The sequence below is a fragment of the Primulina tabacum genome, chromosome 2 (genome assembly GCF_025594145.1).
Source record: "Primulina tabacum isolate GXHZ01 chromosome 2, ASM2559414v2, whole genome shotgun sequence".
Lineage (NCBI taxonomy): Eukaryota > Viridiplantae > Streptophyta > Magnoliopsida > Lamiales > Gesneriaceae > Primulina > Primulina tabacum.
In genome coordinates, this window is record NC_134551.1 from 4,424,714 (window position 1) to 4,436,162 (window position 11,449).

General features: G+C 34.7%; 2 protein-coding genes across 2 annotated transcripts; one reads left to right on the plus strand and one right to left on the minus strand.

Moving 5' to 3' along the window:
- Positions 1–1,927: 1,927 nt before the first annotated feature.
- LOC142526803 (S-adenosylmethionine synthase 3-like) lies at positions 1,928–4,339 on the plus strand. Its single transcript, XM_075631408.1, has 2 exons — positions 1,928–2,088; positions 2,859–4,339. The coding sequence occupies exon 2, from the start codon at positions 2,866–2,868 to the stop codon at positions 4,036–4,038; it is 1,173 nt and encodes a 390-aa protein (XP_075487523.1). The 5' UTR covers positions 1,928–2,088; positions 2,859–2,865; the 3' UTR covers positions 4,039–4,339.
- A 2,859-nt stretch (positions 4,340–7,198) lies between these two features.
- On the minus strand, positions 7,199–8,137 carry LOC142537180 (cyclin-dependent kinase G-2-like). The gene has a single exon (XM_075642736.1). The coding sequence runs from the start codon at positions 8,135–8,137 to the stop codon at positions 7,199–7,201; it is 939 nt and encodes a 312-aa protein (XP_075498851.1).
- Between the last annotated feature and the right edge of the window lie 3,312 nt (positions 8,138–11,449).

Sequence of the window (11,449 nt, forward strand, 5' to 3'; positions counted from 1 at the left end):
TATGTGGTTCGTGGACCCCATCATTTTTGATGAGATGGAGAGTTATTAACATGGATTAATTCCGACGGATGCGGATGCCCTAACTACCCAATCAAACTTAGATCTCAATCAAATAGTTTTGTAATCAACTATTATATATTAAGAGCATAGATCTTAGAAATTAATTTTTTTTTCTTTCAAAAACAAAACATGCATCTAGGGGAAAAAAGGTTGTGTATTTTCTATTACTGCATATCAATTAAGGCTGGTTCAGTACGATATACCCGATTTTTCAAAGAAAACCGTATCATATCTAAAATGAATATCGATACCGTACCGAAATTTTAATATACCGATATGTCAAATTTCAGTATGACATAAATTTCATACCGTTCTAATTAAATTAGCACGTTCTTTTGACTTCATTAAAATAATTTTCAATTATGAACTAGAGATAACAGTTAACAGCACACACACAAAAGCAAATCAAACATTGTTAAGAATTACTGATAATTACAATATAACATAATGATATCTTCACGATAATGATAATTTAGATAAAGACTCATATCTGTGAGCTGTGTGCCCACAAAAATTTTAACACTTTCACCAACCCACGTACAACTTGGGCTTCACGTAGTACAAGTGCTGAAGCGACATTGCATAATTTGACAGTTACCATTACCAACCCCCGGACATCGCAATTACAAGCAAAATCCCCACCGATTGATCTACCATTCATCTGTCATTTCGCAATATGCCCTTGTCTCTCTTTTTGTCCAAGGTTGGTGAATCTTGCATGGAAATTATATATATATATATATATATATGATGTTCATAAATCTGTCCATCTTTGTGTCTACAATGACGTAACTCATCTATTAGATATACAATTTTGATATGATTTTATACTCAATAAATGAGTGTCACTTCATTGATGTGTATAGATGTTGGTATGGTCGATGAGTATCATAACAAAATTATATATATATATATCATAACGATCTTGTAGTAATTTTTTTAATTCCAAAATTTATGTTTGACTTTTACCTTTTTATGTTGAGTAGGCCTCCTATGAAACGGTCTCACGAATCTTTATCTGTGAGACGTGTCAACTCTACCGATATTTACAATAAAAAGTAATACTCTTAGCATGAACAATAATAATTTTTCATGAATGATTCAAATAAAAGATTTGTCTCACAAAATACGACTCGTGAGACCGTTTCATACAAGTTTTTGCTTTTTATGTTTACTTTTAAAAATAACAATATTATAATTGACAGAGAAAATTGGTGTAGATTCAAAACAAAAATAGCTTGTTTCGGATCTAATATTTAATAATATAGTATAATCAGTGAACAACTATTGATTATTTACTTGAAATCATCACTATTTATGTTAGTATTCTAATTGTATGATAAACATAGAGAAAAAAGTTTGGAAATAACTCAAATTTGTTTATTTTATTTGAACAAGAAAATAATGTATAAAATCCATTTTAACATTGAATTCCGACTAGACAAAAAAAAAAAAAACCAGTGTTGTACTGTCTTATTTCACAGATTTCCGAAAAAGAATGAGATCGATATGTTTAAGAATATTAATTATAAGAAAGCAAAACGAAGAGTAGACCTTTTGTGAGACGGTCTCACGAATCTTTATATGTGAGACGAGTCAACCCAACCGATATTCACAATAAAAAGTAATATTTTTAGCATAAAAAGTAATATTTTTTAATGAATGATCCAAATAAGAGATCCATCTCACAAAATACGATCCGTGATATCGTCTCACATAAGTTTTTGTCCAAAATAAAATATTGTTTTAAAATTGATTTTATTGAAATTAATTTCGTTATATCAAAATTAGAAATAGAATAAAATTATATAATGATAAGTAACAATATGTCCCTTTATATCAACCGCTAGGGGCCGCAATGGAAACTAGAGAGAGGAAGTGAGCTAATCAGCCGCACCCCTTTGTCTTCGGACGCATATATATAGCCTCGTCTGCACCCACGAAAACCATTCTCATCTGCGCTTCGATATCTCTCCTCCTTCATTGTACATTCTGCAGATCCGAGGCTTGAATTAACTTTAAAAAAAGGTGCGAATTCTTTTCAGTTAGATCTGGTATTGATGATGCTTCTGTTATTGATTAGATCTGAACACGTTTCTCATTGATGTGTTAATGAATTTGGTGTTTGTATAATTTTAGATTTCTTTTAATCGGAGAATGGCGTAAGAATTGTGATTGTTATGTTCTTGCTTCTGAGATGTGGATCTTGTGGAGCATTTATCACAAAATGTTTTTATTTGATGTAATAAATGATGGGACATTTAATGAATGTGTTTTATCATGATTTTGGTATTGTAGAATTCCTGCATTTCGTGTTCTAATGAAGCGTGTTGCCGATTAATATGACAGAACGTTGTATGATCATTGGGAAAGTTCTGTTTCGAAATATCTGCTGTCAAAAGCTATCATCTCCATTATATATATATATTAACGTCTATTAATTTAACATGCTCCGTCCATCCATTCAGCAAAGGATGATCTATGAATTTCGATCGGATTCAATTTCCTTTTTGGTTTTTGAGTATATTTGAATCCAGAGGTGACCTCTCTGACTTGAGATTTTGTAGTTTTTTATATAGATTTGTGAAGATCCAAATGATTGTCACCTAGTTTACTGCAGATTGTCTGCAAAAAGATTCTTCTTATAGCTTGTGTGTGTAATAATGATTATAGCTATCGGTAGCTACAAATGCGAGAACATTACTTCAACTGCATGTTTCGTTGTTCCTTTTGGACACATATTGGAGTCACTTCGGAAGAATAGCAGAAGCTAATATGTGATTCCAAATGTTTTTCAGGCGCTACATGGATACCTTCTTGTTCACCTCTGAGTCTGTCAACGAAGGTCACCCTGACAAGCTTTGCGACCAAGTCTCAGATGCGATTCTTGATGCTTGCCTAGAGCAGGATCCAGAAAGCAAAGTTGCATGTGAAACATGCACAAAGACTAATATGGTGATGGTCTTTGGTGAGATCACAACCAAGGCTAATGTGAAATACGAAAAGATAGTTCGGGATACCTGCAGAGGCATTGGGTTCACATCTCCAGATGTTGGTCTCGATGCTGACCACTGCAAGGTCCTTGTCAATATCGAACAGCAAAGTCCTGACATTGCCCAGGGAGTTCACGGTCATCTCACCAAGAAACCTGAAGAAATAGGAGCTGGTGACCAGGGCCACATGTTTGGCTATGCCACTGACGAAACACCAGAGCTCATGCCACTCACACATGTCCTTGCCACCAAGCTTGGAGCCAAGCTTACCGAAGTAAGAAAGAACAAGACTTGTCCATGGTTGAGACCCGATGGTAAGACACAAGTTACTGTTGAGTACAGGAATGATGGTGGTGCCATGGTTCCCCTCAGAGTCCACACTGTCCTCATCTCAACCCAACATGACGAGACTGTCACGAACGAGAAGATTGCAAGCGATTTGAAAGAGCATGTTATCAAGCCTGTGGTTCCTGCCCAGTATCTTGATGAAAACACAATCTTCCACCTCAACCCATCTGGCCGATTTGTTATCGGTGGCCCCCATGGAGATGCAGGACTCACTGGTAGGAAAATCATCATCGACACCTACGGTGGCTGGGGTGCTCATGGTGGTGGTGCTTTCTCCGGAAAGGATCCTACCAAGGTGGACAGGAGTGGTGCCTATGTCGTTAGGCAGGCAGCAAAGAGTGTGGTGGCTTCAGGACTTGCTCGCCGTTGCATTGTGCAAGTTTCCTATGCAATCGGTGTAGCAGAACCACTTTCAGTGTTCGTTGACACCTACAAGACGGGGAAGATTCCAGACAAGGATATACTCGTCCTTATTAAGGAGAACTTCGACTTCAGGCCGGGAATGATTGCCATTAACCTTGACTTGAAGAGAGGTGGCAACTTCAGATACCAGAAAAGTGCTGCTTATGGTCATTTTGGTCGTGAGGATCCGGACTTCACCTGGGAAACTGTCAAAATTCTGAAGCCTAAGGCTTGAGATCACGGGCTGTGCAGCTTATTGACCATTCTGCAAATTCGTTTCTTGCCACAACCATACAGTTTGCAGATAAATAAACATGATTGGAAGGATATAGTAACAGTATTTTTCTTTTTCGTAGTATTCGTGGGATTACTCTTATTTTTTGTCTTTAAGCGGAGCGATAGTGAAACCATGAGAAAAGGCTGATATATGCTGTTGTTTTTGCTTTTCTGTTTTGTTGTTTCTTCGATTGTTGTCTTTTGAAAGTAGTATGTTCCTGTGTACTTCGAAATACTCCTACGTCTGTTTCAATTTTTTTTATGAAATTATATACTCGTACGTTCATAGTAAAAGTTGATTGATGAATATATATTATGGAAGTAAATCACGTATGCATACCCATTCTGCTTCTCGATCGACTAAGATATTTGTCCCACTAAAGTGGTCGACCAATAATCTAACAATAAATGTTCACTTTGAACACAATAGCACCTTGAAAGCTCGAAGTCCACACCATGGAAACCAAAACATCTCGTGAAATCGAGTGTAACACGTTATACGTAGAAGTATTACAAAAATTAATTTCAGAAAGCTTTACATCATCCACATGGTATAAGATTGAGACTTGTAAACTGGAATAAGAATCCAAAATATGGCCTTTGAAATAGCTTACAATTGGGCATTTACTATTGTTCATCAATGAAATACTCAAGATTATTGGACATATAGCTCAAGTCGAACAATGTTTTTCATAGCTAAACTATATTACATGGATTTGCAATTTCTATCTCTACACTAACTCAAACACAAATTAAATAACATGAAAAATCCTAGGCCAGGCTGTCAAAAATTGGCGTCACCAGCTCGTTGAAGTTGAGGAATTGATTCGAGAATAAATATTTCTCTGAACCAGTCATGATTGAGAGCTTCGTCTGCTGTTGGTCTGTTATGGGAATTGTAAGTAAGAAGCTTGCTTAACAAATCAAGTACAACTGCCTTTTGAGAAAGCATGGAAAATTCTTGTTTAATCCAGGCTAAACAATGTGGTTTCGCTTGCCAAGAATCTTGGTTATTTTCTGCAGCTGGTTAATCTCTGAATATCCGTCGAAAAACACTTGGTTAAGCAATATTTCTACCATAATACAGCCCACTGACCACATATCTATATATGGAGCTGAGCATGAATGTTTCTTAGCTCCAATAAGCAGCTCTGGGGCTTTATACCACAAAGTTCCCACATGGTGAGAATGCCAATCAAATCTTCTTTCAAACCGTTTCGACAATAAAAAATCGCATATTTTCAACTTGCGTGTTCCTCAAAAGGATGTTTGAGGACTTCAAATCTCAATGTACGTGAAGATAGGCCACACCCTCTAGCGACTGTCTCATCAGGTACTTAACTTCCCTTACGGTGAGAGCCCCTCTCATTCCATCCATAACTAAGTCATGAACACGGTCATATTCATCCATAACAACTTGTTTAAACTCCACAAACCACGGGCAACCAACGAGGGATTGTAGAATGTCAATTTCTCTCAATGATGATTTAGATAATCCATCAAATTCTTTTTTCATTACCACGACTACTCAACTCGGCCTGTTTTCTTCTCCCAAGCTCGGTAAACTATGCTGCAAGAACCCTGCCTGATCTCATCCAAAGCTTCATACTCATCGGCACTCCCATTCTTGAACTTTTCGGAACTCGACTACTGTACATAACTAATCTTGATCTCATCGGTGAATTTTGCTCGGGGAAAAAGAACTCATTCACTCGGCAATCAGACAAACACTAATGCTTGGTCGTCATTCTAGATCATCAACAATATAATATCCAAAACAAACTTTTAAAAAAAATTATTTCGGTAGTTAAAATCTATTTCTTGTTCTTGGATTCTTGAAGGTAAAGGAAACGAGGACTTCGCACGGTTGATTCTCTTCTAAATTTTAGAGTACGATAAAATTAGAATACATATTAGTGAGGTTGCGCAACCAGATCAAATCTATGCATTTCAGATATATTTTTGTTGTTTAGAGAAATAAGTTCATAAACTTCAAATTCAATTATTGCACTTTTATATAGTATATTTCATGTTCATAAGATGGATTTCAAGTTTATTAAACAATGATGTTATTTAAAATTTATTATATTTTTTATTACCAATGTGTAAACAGGTAAGAGGTTGATTTAAGATTTACTATATAGTTTTATATATAAACAATAAAACTATTGGAAATTCATAGATTTCAAATCATTTTACTATACTTGAATTGATATTTTTACATAAAAAATTTCAGTCAATGTTTTATTGTTTAGGTAATAATAATAATAATAAATAACAATCCATAAACATATTTTTAATCAATCTTGTTTTTATTAAAATGAAGGGCACAGAGCAAAATACGTAAGTGCTATGTTTGCATTTGGCACAACTAAAACCTCACACACACACATAATTTTAATATGTTTTACGTCTATCGTGCACATTTATAAGCACCGATGATGTGATGCTCACTTATTGAATAAGATGAAATATAGAAAAATTGAATATCCAATAAGTGAGTGTTATATCATCGGTACTTACATTGTGTACAGTGTAACACTCACTTATTTACATCATAAAATTATTTACGCATCACATTTTACTAATCATTTTCAACTATTACTTAAAAATATTTTTAATCCATAAACATCTTTAGCTATTGCTTTAAATTTTAATAAAATTTCGTTATCTAGTCACTTCTCCGCTAATTTTTTAATTTTACATTTTATTTTAACTACAATTTTATTTAAATAGAAATATTGAAATTCATTCAATGGAAAAGTGGCGACAGAATTTAACAAAATCAGTTATTGGTTGTTTGATTTCCAAGTAACGCATGTGCTTTCAAAAATTTTCCGTATGATGTTCCTTAATGGTTGATGCTATTTGATTCATTTTATTTTATTTTTATTTTTATTTTTAACAACACATGAATTGGGGCGCAATACATTAATTAAATATATATTTAAAAAAATGAATTTTTAACTTTATCTTTATCAAAATTAGATCTTGGCTATCCATGAATTTGTTTTTTTAATAAAAAAAAATAGTTTCATAGCTAAACTTTATCGCATTAATTTGCAATCTAAACTAATTAGATTAAAAAAAAAAAATACATCAGTCGAGGGTTCGAGAAATCAGATTTCTGAGAACCATTTATGATCGAGAGCTTGGTCCGCTGTTATTCTTCCGTTGGGATCGCAAGTTAAAAGTTTTTTCAACAGATCAATTCCCTTTCCAGAGAGAATATTGGCAAATTTCCTTTCCAATGGGGGCCAAAGAAAGCATTTTTGATTGCCGATCATCTCGGCTATTCTCCCAAGCTGGTCAGTCTCGGAACCACCCTTGAAAAGCACTTGTTTATGCAATAATTCTGCCATAATACAGCCCACCGACCACATATCTATGGCGCACGAATATGTCTCCTCTCCCATAAGCAGCTCCGGGGCTCTATACCATCGAGACCCCACCTTATGAGAATGGCGATCAAATCTTCTTTCAAACCGTTTCGAAAACCCAAAACCGCATATTTTCAGCCTGTCGTTGTTCTTCAAAAGGAGGTTTGAGGGTTTCAAATCTCTATGCATGATCCCGTTCTCGTGTAGAAACGCGACGCCTTCTAGCAGCTGCCACATCACGCTCTTGGCTTCCCACTCTGTGAAACCCCTTGTCATCCCATCCATGACCCGAGCTAGGTCGTTTCCGACGTACTCCATCACCACGTCAACGCCGCCATCTTCATCAAGCACAACTTGTTTAAACTCAACAAACCACGGTAGGCCAGCAAGCGATTGTAGAATATCGATTTCTCTCAATGATGATCTACAAAATCCATTCAACCCTTTCTTCATCGCCACGATTTCACCTGTTTTCTGATCCCGGGCTCCGTAAACCGTGCCGAAAGAGTCCTCCCCGATCTTTTCCAACACTTCATACTCATCGGCTCTCCCATTCTTGAACTTTTTGGAACTCGGTTTCTTTGCAGACACATTCTCTCCTCCCTTGGGTTGATCGGCGATTTTCGGCTTCGGTAAATGCATTTGAAAATCGATTAATGGATGCTGGATCGTCTCCATATATGTTAGATTATTGACAATATAAAGTGATATATAAAATTTAACACGAATCGCGAAGAATATATGAAACTTCGGAATTTCTGAAGAACAGTAGTTGTTTCTTTGTTCTACAACAAGGGTCTCTATTTATTGATTTTATATCATATTTCTACTTGAACTTGACACTTCAGATAAATATCATATTTTTTCAAAAAATAAATCAAGAATATTATCTTGATATTTAATTTATCGTAACTGGATAGATATTAATACTATTTTCCAAATATCGAGTATCTCTAGTTAGAAAACATCTATAATTAGTGACATATATGGTCCCTAAATCTTGGAATCAAATAATGACAAATTTCTTGAAAATGATTTGATTACGGGAATCGATTACATTTAGAATATTGATCGTTATGATGTTCATTCATCCACAAGTTATTTATAATGATTGTTATTCACAACATTCCTCAAGTTAAAGTGTGTTGTGGAATCAATTATATAAATCTTACAATTTGTTTATCATGATCATGTGGATCTTAATGCTCATCAAGATAATGAGAATTTTGTTAGACAACACGATCTAACTTTATTGGAAAGTGTTAATACAATATTAAGAAAATCTAGTGGAATTAAGAGATCAACAATTTCAATTGATTATATTATGTATTTGAAATGATCTTACTATTTATTCTTGAGTCGAAAATGATCATGAGATATTTTTGCAAATCAAGAGCATAAGAAATCTAATTTGTTGTAGAACGTTATGAACCATAAGAAATTCAATGGAAAATAACGAAATCTAAAATTTGGTTCGATTGACATTATTGTATATGAGTCTTCAACATAAATAAAGTATAATTAAGAAACGTTAAACAATAGAAAGCTAGACTCGTTACTAAAAAATTCACTCAAGATAAGAATTTGACTACATGAAGACATTTTTATTGTATATAATAAAAATAATCTTCACCTCATCATGTCATTAGTAGTGTAATGCCCCAGATTCGACGACTGTCCTCACTGTACCAAGATGAGTCTTTCCAGCGTGCTTATGTCCTCACTCACACGCACCCTGAGAAAAGTCAAGCACGCTTAACTTTGGAGTTCTTATGTGATGAGCTACCGAAAAAAAGATGCACCTTCGTGATATGAGTAATACAAATCAAATCTTTTAAGCCCTCTTCAACTGTACAGTCCATTACATTGAACAGTCTCGGAATCCCTCTCATTCCCGTGTGGGTCGGTTCATTCATGTTCCCTCCACCTAGAAGCCTTCCAGGAGCCGCTCATTGTCCCTGCAACTGATGGCACCGGCGATCACCCCCCGCCCTCTTCGGCACCGGGCCTCACATGCCCACCAGCTTCCGCTTGGTTCGTCCCCGAACCACACCGTACTAAGAGAGGTCGGCTCTGATACCAACTGTAACGCCCCAGATTCGACGACTGTCCTCACTGTACTAAGACGAATCTTTCCAGCGTGCTTATGTCCTCACTCACACGCACCCTGGGAAACTTCCCAGGAGGTCACTCATCTCAAAATTGCCCCAAGTCAAGCACGCTTAACTTTGGAGTTCTTATGTGATGAGCTACCGAAAAGAAGATGCACCTTCGTGATATGAGTAGTACAAATCAAATCTTTTAAGCCCTCTTCAACTGTACAGTCCATTACATTGAACAGTCTCGGAATCCCTCTCATTCCCGTGTGGGTCGGTTCATTCATGTTCCCTCCACCTAGAAGCCTGCCAGGAGCCGCTCATTGTCCGTGCAACTGATGGCACCGACGATCACCCCCCGCCCTCTTCGGCACCGGGCCTCACAAGTAGCTCATTCAATTTAGATTTGCATTAGATGGATTTGAAAATAATTTTTTTCAACGGTGATCTAAAGCATTAATGTTACATGAAATAACATTAAGAATTCTTCTTTAATGGTGTGAGTATCTAATATTACAAGATTGAGAAATCTATATAAATTGAAACAAGCCCCACATTAGTGGGTATTTAAGTATAACAATGTTATCTTTTTATTAAGTTTTGTTGAGAACATTGTGGGTCATTATGTATACCAGAGGGTTAATGAGAGCCGAGTTTGTAGGAAAATTATTAGAGCTACCCTAGGTGTTGACCACTAGAAAACTCCAAAATGCATGTTATCAAATACCCTCATGTTACTTAAGATTACATGCTTATTTAGAGACGAATTGACAATTTTTTGAAACAATATTATATGATGTATGTTAAGGAGTTTCATTTCGACTTAGAATTGTGAGTTTTTATGTCTAAACCATTAAGATGATATTCGAGAATTCAGTTGTAGTCTTTGTGACTAAAGTAGTAGTCGAATCAAGTATGTTGACATAAAGTATTTTAGTCGTTGGAGATTAAGTTAAGCAAAATAAACTGGGGATTGATCACCTTATCACTGAATTGATAATCATTTGACCTAAAGACATACAAATTATGATGTTTAAGAATAATATGGTAATTAATGTTAGACTTGGTTCTTAAAATATTTTATAGTATATATATTGTTCTTGATTTATGATATTCATTCAGTTATGATATTTCTCATATCCAATTATGTACATATTCATTCTTGAGAAAATATCTATTAAATTGGATTTAGAATAAAGTCTTGGTTTTATTAATTAAGTTATATTAGAGAATATGATATGAGATATATGAAAGATAATACTCAGTATAAGAGTGCATGTCTCCATGATTCATATATTTGTTTTTGTAACTTTGGATGATGATGATTTCTTGATTATTAGGCAAATTTGAAATGTGGAGACCAAGTGACAGAATTTCAGATTATTTTAATTTTGTCAATAAAAAAAATTATAATTGTGATCAACATATTTTATTAAGATAGACATGAGAGATATATCATATTTAAAAGAAGATAAATCAAGAATATTATCTGAGTTAAGATGATAAAAATTTGACATTTGATTTATCACATCTGGATATATTATCGAGTTTTACCAAATCTTCAGTCTCTCTATGATGGTTAGAGAACATCTATAAATAGCAGTATACATGGTCCCTAAATATATGCGGTTATTCAGAAATACATCATATTATAAATTACATAAATATTTAGAAGATTTTTTTAGTGTTCATGGTATCTTGTCGATTCTTTTATCAAATTTAATATCAATTTTTATATGTTAGAATTCGTTCTGTTTATATTTACGTGTATCGATTTTTACATGTTATACTTGTACATATATAAATCGAATTTAAGCTGTCATTATATTAAATTTCTAACATTTGATGCATAAAGATAAGTTGTAGGAAGATTAACTCAAACTCTGATAAAGAT

Bases quoted from the DNA above. Each gene is read 5' to 3' on its own strand.
- LOC142526803 (XM_075631408.1), top strand. From the start codon at position 2,866: ATGGATACCTTCTTGTTCACCTCTGAGTCTGTCAACGAAGGTCACCCT.
- LOC142537180 (XM_075642736.1), bottom strand. From the start codon at position 8,137: ATGGAGACGATCCAGCATCCATTAATCGATTTTCAAATGCATTTACCG.